The sequence below is a fragment of the Lynx rufus genome, unplaced genomic scaffold (genome assembly GCF_022079265.1).
Source record: "Lynx rufus isolate CCGP_SWC_20201006 ecotype Redwood Valley unplaced genomic scaffold, mLynRuf1.p SCAF_1, whole genome shotgun sequence".
In the NCBI taxonomy this organism is placed as follows: Eukaryota; Metazoa; Chordata; class Mammalia; order Carnivora; family Felidae; genus Lynx; species Lynx rufus.
The window spans coordinates 162,017,552-162,037,024 of record NW_025814823.1 but is presented as its reverse complement, the minus strand read 5'-3'; the positions used below and the strand labels follow the sequence as shown (position 1 = coordinate 162,037,024).

General features: G+C 34.9%; 1 protein-coding gene across 1 annotated transcript in view; it reads left to right on the top strand.

The window, feature by feature from the left end:
- The window catches only part of ST8SIA4 (ST8 alpha-N-acetyl-neuraminide alpha-2,8-sialyltransferase 4), a 100,331-nt gene that overhangs the window by 32,935 nt on the left and 47,923 nt on the right, over nt 1-19,473 (top strand). The window contains 1 exon segment of the mRNA XM_047089621.1: nt 13,071-13,364. Within this exon segment, the coding sequence (XP_046945577.1) occupies nt 13,071-13,364 (294 nt within the window).

Below are 19,473 nucleotides of genomic sequence, written 5' to 3'. Positions count from 1 at the left end.
TTGGAGTTTGCAGTCCAATGGAGAAGATAGACATGGAGAGGAATAAAAAAATAGTAAAGTAGCAATAGTAATAGAGCTAGGAACAAAGTATTGCTGCCAGTGAGACAGAAGGAATTAATTATAAAAATGAATGAAACTAAGTTTTAAGACAGTTCTATTTGGAACAGGAAAAATAATTTCCTTTCCAAGAATATTGTATTTTTATGGTTATTATTGTCCTTAATCTTTGTTTTCATCATCTTATCAAAGTATCGTGTGAATGTGCTTTTCATGCTTTTTATGATCAAGATCACTGATAATCATCCTTAATTTTTTAACATGTATATATGTATGCCTTGCCCTTCACTTTAATTTTTCAAATGCCCCAAGCATGATTTTCTATATGTATCTTAAGAAAACTATTGGGGCGCCTGGGTGACTCAGTCGGTTGGGCGTCCGACTTCAGCCCAGGTCATGATCTCATGGTTCGTTGGTTCAAGCCCTGTGTCAGACTCTGTGCTGACAGCTCAGAGCCTGGAGCCTGCTTTGAATTCTGTGTCTCCCTCTCTCTCTGCCCCTTCCCTCCTCATGGTCTGCCTTTCTCTGTCTCTCAAAAATAAATAAACATTTGGGTGCCTGGGTGGCTCAGTCGGTTGGGCGACCAACTTCGGCTCATGTCATGATCTCGCAGTTTGTGAGTTTGAGCCCTGCATCGGGCTCGGTGCTGACAGCTCAGAGCCTGGAGCCTACTTCGGATTCTGTGTCTCCCCCTTCTCTCTAACCCTCCCCTGCTCATGCTCTGTGTCTTTCTGTCTCTCAATAATGAATAAACATTAAAAATATTTTTAAAATAAATAAATAAATATTGAAAAAATTAAAAAAAGAAAACTACTAATATTTGGAATACTTAATTTGGTGCCTTTTATATTTACAATATTTTTGATCTATTCTTTAGTTACCTGATAAGGATATTTCTAAGTCTTTGTCAATTTTAATGCATAATAGGCTTTTAAGCTTATCTCAGTATTTTATGTGGTGTTCAATAAAAAAACAGAACACTATCCGGGTAAGAGAGAAGTGGGAGTTTCATTTTTACAAGCCACCAACTGAAACTTGTTATATTTTAATAAAATAAAGGGGGTGGGGTCCTAACAATTGGAAGAATGCTAAACACTGGTAGTTTCTTGTTTCCACTTACCATCCCTATGTACTAATTCTTCTTACGGGTAAATTCAGACTTATGGGTATTTTAAAACATCAGAGTGAAAAAATTTTATCCGTCTTTAGAGCTTCTCCTGTCTTCCTAACTTGTTTTGAATGAATTGCTCTGCTTGCTGAAAACACTAGTTACCTAAACTAGATACATCAGTGGAACAGGTCACATTTCTTGTTTCGGTTTAAATAATTCCAACTTAAAAGGATGATTTTTTTTCCAATATTGGTCTATTTTAGTTAGCACAGTTTCTGACAGTTAAACATTTTAACACTTTCAGTTAAAACAAAGCTGCCAGCTTAACACATATTTATTGGTACCGCACCCTTTGTTTTCCTGAGCTCACCTCTCTAAACACATTTTATCAAATGTCTAATGGGACATCTGTAACATGTTTAACAGAACTAACATGTTAAAAATAAAAATTGAAGCAACTGTACAGGTATCAGAAGATTTGGTGCAGAGCTCACAAGACACCCTGAGGGCCCAATCCAGGTAGTAGATTTGTTTTCTTTGGCATGTACCATCAGAAGCCCAGAAGAGCCTGTCCCCTTTAAATGAGGAAATATATTCAAGCAAAACTGCCCATTTTCCAAAGTTGCGTTACCTCTGACCCAGTTCTGCATGTTTTCAGGACATGGTTTAGAGCATCAGCAGTGCTATTAGAAGTCTGAGATATCAAATAGCTGTACACAGGTTCTCGGTTCACATATACAAGATACACAGAGGAACTCTCATTATTATTATGGTTAGCTCTACTAATTTCATTAAAGATATCAACACTATATAAGCAAGTAAATATAACTTTTCAAATGTGGTTGAATAAAGGTACTAGTAAATATTTTAGGACAGTAGAGGGACAGTGATTTGTTCTGCCAAAGAAATACTGTAAAGCATTGCAATGGATATTAACCTTTGACTTGTAAGAACAAACACAATTTTTTTGGATTAGAGGCTAGAGTGTATTGGAGAGGGAGGTCATTTCAGGAGGAGACCTCATCATAAATAAAGGGACATAGACAGAAAAGATATATATGGAGTAGTCTGAAGCCTTATCTCAGATTTAAGATAAGCAATGGGCTTATAGAAATAAAATTCTGAAAAGTAAGGGTAGGGACAATGTATGAAAGCCCTGGACTGATATCAGCGAAGAATTTTTGGTTAGGATAAAAATGTGATCAAAGGTGCATTTCAGTAAGATGATAACATCCTTGAAACAGAATAATAAAGTTGGAGTCTTTGTGTTAAAAAACTGGAGAGCAATGTTTTTCAATTCTGTTTAATAAAGATGCAAAGTAAGAAATACAACTTACATCATGATATACTCCTACTACTACTTCCATGGCTGTTACTACATAGGCCACACACACACACACACACACACACACACACACAAACCTTCAACAAATTTTCATAAAATTATGTGCAAGAAACACTGTCATTTTCTAATATTTTCATTCTCTTCTTTCACATTCTTTAAAAATGATGATCAGTGACCCCAAATATAATTCATGATCCACCACTGGGTCTAGCTAGTAGTTTAAAAAATAATTAATTAACAAATTATTGCAACACAAGTCCAAAGAAACATAGTGGTGACTAAGCTGAGAAAATATCAATAGGAATAGAGAAGAAAGACTATATTAAAGAGAGATTTTCTTTTTTTTTTATGTTTATTTTTGAGAGAGAGAGAGAGAGAGAGAGAGAGAGAGAGAGAGAGAATGCGAGTGGGGGAGGAACAGAGAAAGAAGGAGACACAGAATCCAAAGCAGACACCAGGCTCTGAGCTGTCAGCAGAGTCCGACGTTGGGCTCAAACTCCCAAACCACAAGATCATGACCTGAGCCAAAGTCAAACACTTAACTGACTGAGCCACCCATGCACCCCTATTCAGGGGAGATTTTCTGAGAGGAACTTTCTGAATCAGATATGGAGGATGAAAGAAAAATGGAGATCAAGGCCTTTCTGCCAAGTCAAAATGTGATTTTCTACTAAAACAGACTATAAGGAAGTTCTATTTAGAATAAATATGATTTAATGAATGTGAAGTTGCCTTGGCCTACTTTGTTATATCAGAAAATAAAACATTCATTTTTATTCACTCATAATATGACAATTTTTCTGAATACTTGATTGGTACCAGAATGCCTAAATCCTCTGAGCATACTACCAACTGTCTTTCCAGGGCCTAGTGTGGAATAAATCATATATATACTAAGTTAGAAATTATTTTTCAACCCTTGGTTGTACTTTCAAAAAAATGAAAAAATATATTCATAACTTATAATGACAAATCAAATTTTTTTTCTTTTCTTAAACAAGAAAATTAAATGTCAAAGCTATGTTGTCGTGACAAGTGTGATAGTATAATCACTAAAAGTTAGCAAACTCAGATGTGTTTCCCACAGCCTCTGTAATGACCATAGTGTACATTGTTTATTAACACCATGAATTACAATGAGAAGAAGTTACAGTTTTTCTGCCTTGGTTTTTTGGTTTGGGTGATTAAAATATCAACTATAATATTTCGTGAATCCCGTTTCCTTCTTTTTAATGCACAACGTAACTTTTAAGGACATACATTTCATGCTTAATCAGTTCTTCCGTCTTTAAAACAGTAGTAACTGCTTATCAACCATTGATCAATAGGGTGGTCCAGTCCCCTGATTATGACAAGAGTACCTGAAAATATATTCTAAGTATTCTTGCTTGGTTTCCCACTCCTATGTCTTAAACATTCCCCAGTCATGAATTTTTACCCAAGATAATGAACATGGAATGTCTCAACAATGGCCAGCATTTTCTCTTTACACCATCTTCAGAAAAATAAAAATGATGTTTTTTAATTACAAAGGAAGCATTTTGAGGGTATGCTTAGGATTCATTCTATATGCAATTCCAAGAAGTAACATTTACAGTAATTCAAATAAATATTAATCTTGCTACCCTATATACATTACATATTTACTTTTGTGAAAAAACAATCATATGCAAATTCTTAATTGTGATAAAGGCTGACATTAATAAATCATTTTTAAATTCCTTTAAAATCTGTGTCATATAATGACAAGTTTTTAACAATGCTCAGGAGGTTTATGAACTTTTATAAATACATTGTCAGGCCCCAGATAGAGGACAGCAGTTAAAATTCTTTCCTTCTAAATTGCTTATTGCACATTACTGTGCATTGACAACCAGAGGCTGTGAGAGTTCATTTTTTAATTGAGAAAAATATATTTGTAAGTCATTGCTCTTCTGATGCCTTACTTTCCCCTTTTAATTCTCCTATAGTTCCTTTTATTGCTCCTCCAGTTTTTTCCTCTTTTCTTGAAAAATAGGTGATGATTTGTAAATATTCATACTACTCAAAGTTAAGCAGGCTCCAAGAAGAATGATCAATGTCAGAGATTGATTAAAAATGTGGAATCAGAGTGAAAAGCTTTGACTGTCCCCACCCTTCCTGATTTCCCAGACTCTTGTCTGTTCATATGCTAGATTTCATGGTGAGAGTCTAGGCAGAGGCCCATTGAGTCAAAATACCTGTGTAAGCTGAAGTCTTCGAGTGAGTCTATACTTTTTAGGCCTTATTTTTATTTTTATTTTTATTTTTTCCCACTGGAATAGGCCTTATTTTTAAACCAATGTTTTATATAAGAGGAGATATTTGTATTTTATATTACATTTAAATTTGTTAACGTTACTAATAGCCTTCTAGTATTCTCTATATTGTTGTCAGATCTTTTCAGTATCCTTTCATTATTTTAAAATCCAGGAGATTTTTCCTTCCAACAATACCTCTTGTTCATATTAGTTTTTCATAATGAGAGCACTTTTTTATGAGAAAGAAGTCCCCAGAAGAGAAACTGAACATCTAAACAGTTCAGTGTATTTCTTTCAAAATTAAACTCATTGAGTAGACTGTACATCTCATTCTCTCCTGAGACAATTTCCTTATTTTACAGAAGAGAATGTAATCCACTAATGTTAACATAGAGTCTCAACTTGAATTTTAGTCTTGTGCTTTTAAATGGCACCACCAGGGGTGCCTGGGTGGCTCAGTCAGTTGAATGTCTGACCCTTGATTTCGGGTCAGGTCATGATCTCATGGGTTTGTGGGTTTGAGCCCCGTGCTGTGAGTGCAGAGTTTGCTTGGGATTCTCATGCTCACTCTCTCTCTCTGTTACTCCCTCAAAATAAATAAACTTTAAAAATAAATAAATAAACAAATAAATGTCACCACCAGCCTGATGCCTTCTTTTCTTCCTTCCTTTTATTCCTTCCTTCCTCCCTCCCTCCCTCCCTTTCCTTCCTTAGTCTCTGTATATATACTTTTTTAAAGCTTACTTACTTATTTTTTTTAAGAGAGAGAGAGTGAGAGAGAGCAAGAGCAACCGAAGGGTAGAGAGAGAGAATCCTGAGCAGGCTCTGCACAGTCAGTGCAGAGCTCCATGAGGGGCTGGAACCCACGAATCGTGAGATCATGATCTGGGCCAAAGTTGGATGCCTAACTCACTGAGCCACCCGGATGCCCTTCTACTTTTAATTGCCTCACCTTTCTTCCATAATCTGCATATTTTTCCCCTTCACATTCCTTTTCATGTTTACTTGCTTTGATTGTTTTTCAGAGGAACACAGCTGTTTATATATCCCTGCCAAGGAGTAATCTCCACATGCCTGGGTAGTTATCTTCTCCCATCCAAGACCCCATCTTTGGTGAGGAGTGTTTACAGAAGAGTGAGGAAGGATGTAACTTTCTCACTTCCTTTAGCCAACCAGACCTTCAGATCAGATGTGTGAATCAGTGAAGTTACTGGGATGATCAAAGATAAAGCTCTATCACATTCAGGTGCAACTGAACTTGTGACAAAGATATCTAAATTCGTTTGTCTAGTTCTTCCTTTTCATACACAGGACTTAATTGATGCACAATGTTTCAGAGCTTAAAACCTGCCTTACTCTTTACAAGCTTTGTAAATTTATACAACTTACAACGACTCAGTTACTTCATCAATGGAGAAACATAATGATAGTGCCTGTCTTATGAAATTATTATGAGGAAAACAGCAAAAAAAGGCAAATAGAACAATTTCTAGCACACAATCAATGCTAAATAAAATTTAGCTATTAATCTTCTTGCTGTAGTAATAAAAGACCTTCACTACTTTATTTAAGAATTGTGTCAAAGTCCTAATTGTAGAACTTTATTCTAGCTTTTCCTGAATATATGTGTCCTATTCTCTTAAGTACATTTAGCCATGTTTATGAGCTTGAATAGTTTTCATATTGCCTATGAAATTAGATTTGTTTTGTCTAATATTCAAGTCATTTTTAATCAACCACTGAGTCAACCATTTAAATCCTAATTAGTTTCTTTTTGGAGGGGGGAGGGGGAAGAGTGGCTCGACTCCAGCCAAAATGGTTTATCACATGTGCTATCAGTCAATCTTTTTTCCCCACACTGTTGTTCAGTAAGTTTTTTTCTATCTACATGCTCTTTAATTTGCCTGCATGCATTCCTTTTATCTCTCATAATAGGTTGCAAAAGGAAAGGGCATATAAAAAAATGATTACCATAAGCTAATATTTATTACCAATTCTAAGCAAACAATTCTAAGACGAAATTCAGATATTTTGTTTCAATTTTCTCATAGCATTTTAATCAGTGTTAATAGCATCATTTATAGAAAAAGTTGGATCTCAGAGAGTTTGAGTAACTTGCCCAAGGCCATGCAGGTTGGGATGTGAACACCAATGCCCACATAACTACTCTTAAAAAGATGGCTGAGGGGGTCGCCTGGGTGGCTCATTCAGTTAAGTGTCCAATTTTGGCTCAGGTCATAATCTCATGACTTGTGAGTTGAAGCCCCTCGTTGGGCTCTATGCTGACAGCTCAGGGCCTGGAGCCTGCTTTGGATTCTGTGTCTCCCTCTCTCTCTGCCCCTCCCCAGCTTCTCTCTCTCTCTCCCTCTCTCTCTCTGTCTCTGTCTCTCTCTCTGTCTCTCTCTGTGTGTCTCTCTCAGAAATAAATAAACATTAAAAAAAAAGATGATTGAGGGCAGAAACTAAGCCAAATACTTTTTATTCATAAAGTTTAAGCCAAAATTACATACATACTGGATGCATATTTAATATATTATTTGATTTAAGCACAATATATTCATTCATTAACATTCCTTCCATACCCTTCAGTCCCCAAAAAACTAAGTTATTAAATCGTATCTATGCAGTTGAAGCAACTTTGCCTAATGACTCCATTTTGGATTTGGCAGAAGTGTGGGAATAATATAGCCTAACGTAATTCTCGGTATCAATTTTTTTGAAATGTTATTTATTTTTGAGAGAGAGAGAGAGAGAAAGAGACAAAGTGTGAGCTGGGAGGGGCACAGAGAGAGGGAGACACAGAATCTGAAGCAGGCTCCAGGCTCCAAGCTGTCAGCACAGAGTCTGATGCGGGGCTTGAACCCACGAACTGTGAGATCATGACCTGAGCTGAAGTCAGGCAATTGAACAATCGAGCCACCCAGGTGCTCTCATTTTTGTATTTTAGAATGAGTTTGATTTTTTTTTAATTCTGTGATTTCCCTGGAAGTAATATGGCACTGTTTTTCCCACCCTTGCCAGTAATGTAAACAAATCTGGGTTTGTGAAAAAGTTTCCTCTTCTGGTTTGTCACTTAGTTATTTTCACGACATAAGTGTCATTTGTTTTTATTTCTGTCAAACTGAGGATTCCGTTAATTGTTATCTGATCAAGCATAAAATGTGATATGTGTATGTGTGATTGTGTATTTCTGTGTGCATCCATCACACTGAAACACAAATCTTCAACATGATGTTTCATCTCTATTTCTTACACTTTGTTTACTACATAATGGTATGCAACATATAAATTAACTGTTAATCCTATGATTCAAATTTCAAAATGTCATATCAGTTTGATACTTAATTATTTTATCGACATTCTGAAAATCCTCTCCTTCAAGAGATGTGAAATATAAATATTATTCTTATGGTTGAGATACTTAAAACGCTTTGTTTTTAAGCGTTTTGTTTTGGCTGAATGGACTTGTATAATATGCTTAAGTCCTGGGAGTCTGCACTTTCTCCTATAGGAAGGTTGGGATGAAGGATGAATATATTGACATTTTCTCTGATTCTGAAAGAAATCACATGTATAAATATTGTCAATTAAAACCGCTATCCTGAATCATTCTAAGACAGTTGTGCTTTTCTTTTATATGCACTATGTCCTTGGACATGTTTCTTAACCATTTTGTCCTTAGTTTCTCATCTCTGAAGTAGAGCTAATATTATTCCTTACCATAAAATATTGCAAAAATTATTGGCTTTAGGTCTTTTCAGGGCTTACTAGAGTCACTCAACAAAGTCAGCAAGACTGACTGATAGGTTGCATGTTTTAGCTTCCTCTAGTCATTTGGAGAGGCTAACCACAAAACCTAAAAAAAAAAAAAAAAAAAAAGAAAGAAAAGAAAAGAAAGAAAGAAATAGGTATCAGAGATTCTTTGTTCTCTTGGCCTTTCAACTCAAAAGCAGGATGGGAGCGGATATGAACCATAAGCTTCCTTTGAGGGCAGAAAAGAGAAGAGGTTATCTCACATTTCATAGTCTGTTGACAAACATGGTTCCCTTGGTAATGATAGTTTGGGTTGAGATATTTCAGTGTTGATACCTAGAAACACACACAATGGGACTGGCCAAGAGAGCAAAAAAGATGTTAATCATGTGTTTGGAACTTGTTTGAACATTAAATGGCAAAAAAGAATACAATTTGGTCTATAATCCACTCGTTGTTTTCTGCTCATTAATCTATGTTATTCATTTAAAGAAGTGATTAGCAACCTCCTGTATCACAGCACATACTGTTTTACTTTAGTATTGTGGATGACTAGTTCTATAGCTAGCATAAGTGTGTAACACAACCCATGGGATGAATAAACGCACAGCTAAATGAGTGAACCTTATCTTATGGGTATTACTAACAATAATGGTCAAGATTATTTTTGGCCAGATTATATAATTTGAAAATAGCACAAATAGTAAAATAGCTGGGAAAAGAGTTCTGAGTATTTGAATATAGTATAGTATTTGAAAAATGAACTCTCAAGACAAATCTGCTGAGCTGTTGAAAGGGGGAACTTCTAGTTGCTTAGACTATTGAGCTATTACTTAAAGGACATGCAGAGAATATTGACAAATTAAAAGACATGTTCCTAGGGAATTCTGTGATCCTGAGGTGTTACACATGAAATAAGAGTTTTTTCCTTAAAAAATTAAATGAGTTAAAATTAAAATTAATTTAAAACATTTTCTATAGCATTGAAAGAAATGAAAGTATTGTCAGTTCTATATAAAAGGAATGTTGAGAGGCAATCACATCTGGTGTGAGGTCAAGAAGAAATTTCAGAGGTCTAGAGTACACATTCCTGCAGGTTTTTAATGATGGAAAATAAACACAAATAAATTTAAAATTGGTTAGCTTAGAGCATACAGGGAGTTTGGCCAACATACCTAATTCTGAATACCTGTTTTCATGTTTTTGATATGTCAAAAATAGGTAGTACACAGAATTTAATCTGGTTAAAGAAATAGAGTTTGAGTGTATTAATATTCTTATGTACTCAGTAGTTTTGACTCACAGAAATCCTTCATTTAAAAATTGGCCACTGATCAGTTTTATGAGATTAAGAATTAAATGAAAAATAATGTGTTAATTCATAAATGCTTGCTACACATTCTGGATACTTTTGAGTATTATAATCCCTCAGAAGATTTTAGAAAAAAGAAAGATGAAGAATGTTTGATTGCAGATCTATTCATAATCTTGCTCAGTCAGCAGTATTGCTACTAGTAACACTATGCAGTTCACAACAAGTCTACTGAATTGCGGGAGTGCAACACAGCTGGTTGGTTATTTTGGGTTTTATAATGCTTGCCCCGATTATGTGGCATTCAGCTAATTATATGACTAAATATCTGACTCAACCACAGAGTAGTTAATTTACTGACCACATGTGGACACGATGTTAGTCTTTCCTTCCAGTGAAAAATCAGATATAGTCACTCCAAGGAAAATGAATATACTGGACTCCTAGAGCTAATGTAGATTATATTTTATCATGTGTCCTTCTGTTGTGCTATTTTCAGTGCTTCTATTTCCATCCCTCAAGCCTGGTTACACTGTGCTTAGGTAATAAAACCTTTACAATAGAGTTCATGTGAATCAATTACTCTTTCATCTCCTCCTGCTTTTTTAGTGAACAGTACAATCAGTTAGTATTCCTTGCATCATATACATTGGCTGGTCTCCTAGATCAACCCTATTCTCAAAAAATATTCTTATTCTCTAAGTTTACTTTTGCTTCCTACTGGAAAGTACCTGTTTTTCAACACCCAACATCACTGATGAATCTATTAGTTCTTAAAAGACACATGGCCATACAGTTATGTTTAAGACACATGCTGAGTCAATTCTAAAAGTCAATTCTAAAATCCTAAAAAAAAAAATGTTGGCCAACATGGGACTAGGAATATTTAATTTTTTTATATTTATGTATTTATTTTGAGAGAGAGAGAGAGCACAAGCAAGGGAGGGGCAGACAGAGAGGGAGAGAGATTCCAGAGCAGACTCTGTACTGCCAGCACAGCCCAATGTGGGGCTTGATCCCATGAACTCTGAGATCATGACCTGAGCTGAAATCAAGAGTCAGGCGCTTAACCACCTGAGCCACCCAGATGTTCCAGTATGGGTGTTTTTAAATCTGTGATAAGAAAAAGTAATGTAAATCATAAAGTAATTAAGTGACATTTTTCCCCTGAAAAGATAATGCAGTAGAATGTTATTTTTGTTTTTTCTAACTGGGTTGGCTCTGTTAATTTTAACAATTATAAAAAAAATGAAGTAACGATGTTGTTTTTCTACAGTAGAAATCCTCTGAAAAGAATAGCTGAGGAATTTGATGGGGAAGACATATTATGTTAACTCTAACATTAACAAGCATTGTCTATTTTTACCTGAGGAAGGAGAAGTATCTGTAATACTGATGTTCAGAATGCATGTTCCCTGCAGTATTCAAATTCATCTTGCAATCAACTTGGTTAGAATTTTAACTATTTTTAAAGTTGGTATGAAACACAGTTTAGGACTTGAAAAATAATCATGTCCTCAACCTACAGTGAGTTCCACAGTAAGATGTCCATTTTGGCTTCTGTTCACATGTAGCTATTCCTTTCATAATATTCTTCATAATATTATGATGGCATCCATAATATTCTTACTGTGATGGGAATGAATAATATCTAATCTCATATAGTGCATGGATCATGGCTAAAGACAAATAAATATGACACACTGTAGTGGGTATAATTAAATATATATAACTTGAAAAAAATATTTTCTAAACAATATGATGCGTTATTTTTTATTTGTTTTCTCTGAGGAGCTCATCCTAAATAATACAGACTTTGCTGAATTGTGTGAGTTGTTCCTTATGGTAGCTAAATGTTGTCAGAGATCTAGCAAGTAATAAGATATATTAATTAAGAGAGATAAGGAAAGGAAGGATATACAAGCCAGTATTTTTAATAGTGGAGCAAACACTTCACCCTTTAATTAAATGTGACTTGTTTGAGAATTAAATTAAAGTGGCAAAGAGCACAAGGAAGGGAAATGTGAGAAATTTTCATAATGCAGTATAACCCACAAAAATACAGAAAGAGGAAATCAGTTTATTTCCCCTTTTCTTTAAAGGCTGATATTAGGGAAGAAAAATAAAAGAAGAAATTGCGTGTATGTACTGTGTGTGTGTTTTCTTGAAGGGGTAGATTGAATAGATTCAAATGATTTTTTTATAAATTATCAAACTATTACTTGTTAAATATCTAACTTTTCACGTACAAATTAACGTTTTTTAGAAAATGAAAAACATTTTAAAACTATTTTTAAGTCAAGTATCCAAACACCTATGTGATAGGATCAAAGAAGCATCAAAATTTGATTGAAGACAAAATTCAAGGTGCTTTTCAAAGCTTTCTTGCGATGTAAGAATAAAATCAGGTGCAGGCACTTTGTGAGACCCTGGAGCTTCAGTGGGGAGAACAGGACATGGAATTCTGTCCCTCCTCCACAAAGCATATGAGGCCTGATAGCAGGGAAAAAAATGTGCATTTTGATGATGTGCTCAAAAGGAACAGAAAGATATTTGATAATAAGGGATTTTCTGAATTGTTTAATATCTCAAAAAGGCATATTAAATATGATAATTCCACTTTTCTTACACTTCTTTCCCATTTAGGGCTGTAGAGGGCAATTAAGAATATGGTTGTGGAAAATGCTATAGCAAATTGTACTTTTACTGGACCTCAGGATACAGAAAAGCCACCTTCACTTAATTATGTTTATAAAGTTATTAAAATGACCTAAGTTTGACAAGTGGTGTGGAATTAGAATATCAAGTCTAATGTGTGTTTTACTTACTTAGAGAACAGCATGTGGTTTTAGGTTGCCTACTGCACGGCAGCTGAGCTTTTGTGAATTTACCATCATAAATTCAACTATTAGGAATTCATATCATGTGGTTTTATGAAGATAGCAACAAAGAGTGTTCTTAGACAACAGGCCGAATTAATATCAATGACAGTTTGAGCCCTATACTAGGAGAGCACATCCTTATTGAAGATAATATTCCTGAATATGTGATAACTTACTGAAAATATAATTTTATCAGGCAGATTATCTTATTTTTCTAACATGGTAGGAAAAAAAATGCTTGTTCCCCATTCTTCTTTTTATGTACACTGTTTTAGGAGTTAATGTTTCATATTAATTTTTCATTTGTCCATTATTTTTTTTTCCTCTTCAGGTGTAATCTAGCCCCTGTGGTGGAGTTTGCTGCAGATGTGGGAACTAAATCAGATTTTATTACCATGAATCCATCAGTTGTACAAAGAGCATTTGGAGGCTTTCGGAATGAGAGTGACAGAGAAAAATTTGTGCATAGACTTTCCATGCTGAATGACAGTGTCCTTTGGATCCCTGCTTTCATGGTCAAAGGAGGAGAGAAGCACGTGGAGTGGGTTAATGCATTAATCCTTAAGAACAAACTGAAAGTGCGAACTGCCTATCCATCATTGAGACTTATTCATGCTGTCAGAGGGTAAGTGTCTGGAAAGGACCAGTCTGTCCTTGGCACAATGGAACACATAACTAAACATTTTCCCTAGACAGGAAGGAGCTTCAGGAAAAGCTTCCAATGGATACATGTTTCTCCTTTTTTATGATGGGTACGCTATTCAGCAACTTGCATTTTGTTTATGTGCTATGTTATCTTAAAGCTCATTCTCTTTCTTAAAAAAAGCAAATATTTGAACTTAGCATCTATTTATGTCTAGTCATGAGCATACTACTGGTTTTTATGTTTTGCCATGTTAAAGAGTAATAAGAATTCATGGTAAAGTTGATGAATTTGGGGTAAGAAAACTACCAACAGAAGTGCTAAATGGCTACTGGGCAATATTGTGGAAGCATAAATGTTAGCTATATTTAAGGAGCAATTAAGTCCCTTCTGTAATTAAGAGGTCTACTAGAGATAGAGAAGGCTGGATGAGATAACATGCCCTGATGCTTCCCCCCAAAAGCCATAGATTCCAATTTTATGAATTAAGTTAACATTTCCCTTTTATTAATACAAGCTCAGATGTAAAACCAAGAAATATACTTTATATAAAAGTGGCAAGTGGCCAAAAGGCCAAGTTCAGTCATGCACACATATAAATGTGTAAAATATATAACACAAAGATAAGCAGTAATGTGTATTTATTGAATATCTACTGAATGCCAGATATTGGAGATAGAAAAATGAAGAAGTCTGATTACTTCTTTAAAGGAATGCATAGGCTTTATAGCAGAAACAGATGTATATATACAACTGGCTAGTACATAAACGAATGGTAAGAGGGTATATTGTCAGGAGTGTAGAGTTTGTTTCTCATGTTAGCAAAGAACACTTAAAAGTCTAACATTTCAACCAGACATAAAAAACAGAATAGCTATTTATCAGGGATAAAAAGAGAAAGAGAGAAACAGGACAGAGACAGAGAGAGAGGGTGACAGAGAAAACCAAACAGAAGGAAATGTTATTGCATTATTAGAGTGAACCGAGACAATGATGTAATTAAGAACAAGGTAAACTTGAGGAATAATGGAGTCCAGTGTAAAGCATTGGAATACAAGGTTGGAAAAATAACTTGTGATTTGATTGGGAAAAGAATCAGTTTTATTTTAAAGCCCAGTTATATGTGTGAATTTAGGAGAGTAAGTCTTGTAACACCAGACTCTGAATTGGCAAGAAGAGGTGCTAGGAGTATGAAGACCAATTAGACTTTTTTGATTAACATACTCGCAAGATGATAAAAATGTGGGGCAGAATTAGTGGCCATGGGAGGGAAGGGCAAGTTCAAGGGACCAATTAAATACAATGGATAGAAGTTCTAAAAGAAAAAAGTTTCCAAACCCAGAATTAAAAATAGCTTGCTTGATATACTGTAATTGGGACTGGGCTAAGGTGTTTTCATTTTGTTTTGTTATTGTGATACTTTCCTTCCAGGATTTACCTACTGTTTCCTTGTTTAAACTCGAGACAGTTTCTTGGATTGTGTTATTCTTCACACAATTAAATTGCATTCTTATAACTAAGTCATGGTTATTCAACATTCACTCTTTTGATGTTTGACATGAAGCTTCAACAAAGTAAGATAAAATACATTCATTTGGAGGATAGGTGTTTTTTTTTTAATTACAAAGATTCCTGGTAATTACAGTTTGACTCTGAAGGAAAAAAAAAGTATTTTTAACAGGATAACTTTATAAAGCATTGTGCTAAGAACACATCTTATTTTTTGATATGTTAATGTGGAGTATCATTTGAGTGTGAGAAAGTATTAAAGATAACACTGTCTTATTGTCTTATCTTAAACACACACGAAGACACATACACTCTGACACACACATAGAAATATTCATACACACTCCAGTGATAGTTTATTAAGATCCAAAAACAAATGTTTTGAAGTAAGTACTCTTTGATTATAGGAAACTAATAAAATTTAAGATTACTCTGAATTAGTACCATTTTAATAGACTATTTTCGGAGCAGTTTTAGGTTGACAGCAAAATTGAGAGGGTGGTACAGAGGCTTCCCATATGCTCCCTGCCCCTACACATGCATAGCCCCACTATCAACATCTTGTACCAGAGCCGTACATTGGTTACAACTGATGAACCTACATGGACACAATATTATCACCCAAAGTCCATAGTTTACACTGCAGTTCACTCTTAGTTTGTACATTCTGTGGGTTTTGACAAATGGGTAATAACATGTATCCTCCATTATAGTATCATACGGAGTAGTTTTACTCACCTAAAAGTCCTATTCATCCATTCCTCCCCATTAATTCATGGTAAGAACATTTTTTGTTTGCTTTTGTTTGTTTTTACTGTGTCTATAGTTTTGCTTTTTCTTGACTGTCATATAGTAGGAATCATATAGTAAGCCTTTTCAGATTGGCTTCTTGTGCTTAGCAATAAGCGTGTAAAATTCCTCCATGTCTTTTCATGGCTTGACAGATCATTCTCTTTAGTGCTGAACAATCTTGCATTGTCTGGATGTACCAGTTTATTCATTCACTTGTTGCTTCCAAGTTTTGACATTTATAAATAAAGCTGTTGTACACATCTGTGTGCAGGTTTTGGAGTGGACATAATTTTCAACTCATTTGGGTAAATACCAAGGAGTATTATTGCTGGATCTTATGATAGGGGTATGTTGAGTTTTGTCAGAAATTGCCAAACTGTCTTCCGAACTGGTTGTACCATTTTATATTCTCCACAGTAATGAATGAGAATTCCTGTTCCTCCACATCCTCACAGCTGTGCTTTCAGTGTTCTGGATTTGGGCCATTCTAATCGTTAGCGTAGTGGTATTTTATTGTTGTTTTAGTTTGCATTTCTCTGATGACATAATGATGTGGGGCATCTTTTAATATGTGTATTTGTGGTCTTTATCTCTTTTTCAGTGAGAGGTGTATTGAGGTGTTGGGCCCATATTTTAGTCAGGTTGTTGGTTTTCTTATTGCTGAGTTTAAGAGGTTTTTGTATATTTTGGATAACGCTCCTTGACCAAGTAGGTCTTTTGCAAATATTTGCTCCCAATCTGTGGCTTGTCTTTTCATTCTTTTGACAAATGTCAAAAGAGCATAAGTTTTTATTTTTAATGAAGACCAGCTTATCAATTATTTCTTTCATGGATCATACCTTTGGTGATATATCGAAAAAGTCATTGCCAAAACCAAAGTTGTCTTGATTTTCTTCTATGTTATCTTCTAAGAATTATATAGATTTGCATTTCACATTTAGATCTATCATCCATTTTGAGTTATTTTTTGTGACGGGTATAAGGTCTGTGCCTAGATTCTTTTCTTTATATGTGGTTGTCTAGTTATTCTAGCACCATCTGTTGAAAAGATTATGTTTGGGGAGCCTGTGGGGGTATATATTGAAGGGCAGGAGTGAAGTTTGGTTGCATGCACAGCCTGGGTCCTCCCAGCAATTTCCAGTGCAAGATGGTGCCAGGAGAATCTTAAAAAAAAAAAAAAAGAAGACTATCTTTGCTCTCTTATATTATCTTTGCTTCTTTCCAAAACATTAGTTGACTATATGCTGTCCTGATTTTGCTAGCTTTATGGTAAATCTTGAAGTTAGGAAGTGTCAGTCCTCTGACTTTCTTTTTCCCCAATAATATTGTGTTGACTATTCTGGTCTTTTGTCTCTCCATATAAACTTTGCAATTAATATTTTGTTCCCTAAATTCTGTTGTATACTTCTTCATTCACTCTAAGTGGCAAAGCACAAAATAAGAGGTATGGTTGAAATGGAGCATTTTCAATAAATTAGAATCTAAATGGAATTGTACATGATTAATAGCTGTGGATTCACATAAGCTTTTTACAGACTTTTAAAATTTATTTATTTATATTGGGAGAGATTGAGAGGATGAGCAGTGAAGGGGCAGATAGAAAGGGAGAGAGAGAGAGAATCCCAAGCAGGCTCTGTGCAGCAGCGTGGGGCTTAAACTCATGAACCCGTGAGATCATGACTTGAGCCAAAACCAAGAGTCGGAGGCTTAACTGACTGAGCCACCCACATGCCCCTTTTAACAGATTTTTTTTTAATATAGAAAGTGCAGGGGGGAGCCTGGGTGGCTTAGTGGTTAAGTGTTTAACTGCAGCTCAGGTCATGATCTCACGGTTCATGAGTTCAAGCCCCATGTTGGGCTCTGTGCTGACAGCTCAGAGCCTGGAGCCTGTTTCGGATTCTGTGTCTCCCTCTCTCTCTGCCCCTCCACCAATCATGCTCTGTATCTTTCTCTCTCTCAAAAATAAATAAACATTAAAAAATATATAGAAAGTGCAGAACCTTTTAATAACTAGTTCATCAATACTCATGTTTTGTTTTATCCACATTCCTTCCATAACGATTATAAACTATTTCACCTAAGCATTTTATTCCAAAGATTAACAAGGCCAAACTTCTGACCACTGGTGAAGTTAATGGTATACTTTCTTTAGATTACTATGCTTTAGATGTTTTTCACAAGAATTGTTTTGAATTCTCCATGAAGAATTCACCTTGCTACTTTACTACTCATCCATCTATGTGCTCCCCCTTCAGATGTCAAACGATTGAATTCTAAACTGTGACCCAGGGTATAAAGAAGTAGTTCTAGAGGTGCCTTTCACTCTTCAAATCCCATTGGAAATTTGTACAGGTGGTATATGTGAAAGGTGACTTCATTTATGGAATTAATGAAATGAACACATTAATGCATGCAATGTAGCATTTCAACATAATGTTTATACTCTGCAAAGCTACTGGAACTCTGGAAGAAAATAAGGAAGTGTGAATACTGATGAAACAGATTCACATGATATGAAAGCATGAGCAAACTCCCCAAAGATCTGTTCTTTAAGTATCTGTTTTACATCTCTCTGAAACACTGTGGTTAATAAAGTTCAGGAAAATAGTTTAGAGAATTTCATAGCCTCTGTTGATTCCTGGAGTTTGTTGTCTTTCATAAAAAGTTTAGAACACCTAGTAAAAGCACGCAGTTTAGTGTGCATGTAATCACTGTGTATGCAAAGGGCCTTCCAAGCACTGCAATTACAAGTAGAGAGTTTAAGTGATTTGGAAAGCAAAAGGTTCCTGAACACAATGAGAATCATTTAGATAGTTTTCATATTGTCAAGCATCATTATTTAAACTTTTTCCTCGCTGAAAATTATGATGGCTTACCAACTTCAAATGTCTATTCAATTGTAGGGATTTTTTTATAAAGCCCCAAAAATAAAACCTCAATCATAAAACTCAAAGAGATTCTTAGATTATGTTTTAATGGTCATTCTTCCCAAGCCATATTAAATAAAATGTAAGGACAAAAGGATAGCTAGATTATAATTTTAAAACAATCTTACAAAATAATGAAAGGGTAATCTAATGGGGACAAATAAAAGATATATTTACAAATTTAAGAGAATACCTGAATGCATTAAACTGGTGTGGAGTTGCAAGCTTTTCTCTGGTATTTCTTCAAAAGCTGCACATGACTACATATTTTTATAATTATTTTTCAGTTTTCCTTATGAAAGAGGAATAATTTTCATAAGACTTTAAGAATGAAGAGGGGATTTTGAAACTTTAAAATGACTTGCTGAAACTTTAAAAATGTGACAAGATATAAAAAATTCAAGGTTCTATTACATTTATAATAAAATTGTCAATGTACAACACATAATATACTGAAACAAACATTACCCCTTGGACTAGTTTAAGATACAATTTTAAATTATTATATGACATATCAAAATATATTTTTATAAAATATTTAGTGTTAGTCAAAAAAGTCCTATTTTTATAATTACTATAATTTGATGCACAATAGCCAAGTGCTGTTTTATACAGTGGGATGGTTATACTTTATTTTCTCATTTATTAACATGGTAAAAACAAATCAGCATGAAAAAGTAAACCCTCAGTTCCACTACCAAATGCTATAGATAATTTTAAGTTCATTTATTTATTTTTGAGAGAGAGAGAGAGAGAGAGAGTGAGAGAGAGTGGGAGAAGAGCAGAGACAGAGAGAGAGAGAGGGAGAGAGAGAGAGAGAGAGAGAGAGAGAGGTTTCCCAAGCAGGTTTCACACTGTCAGTG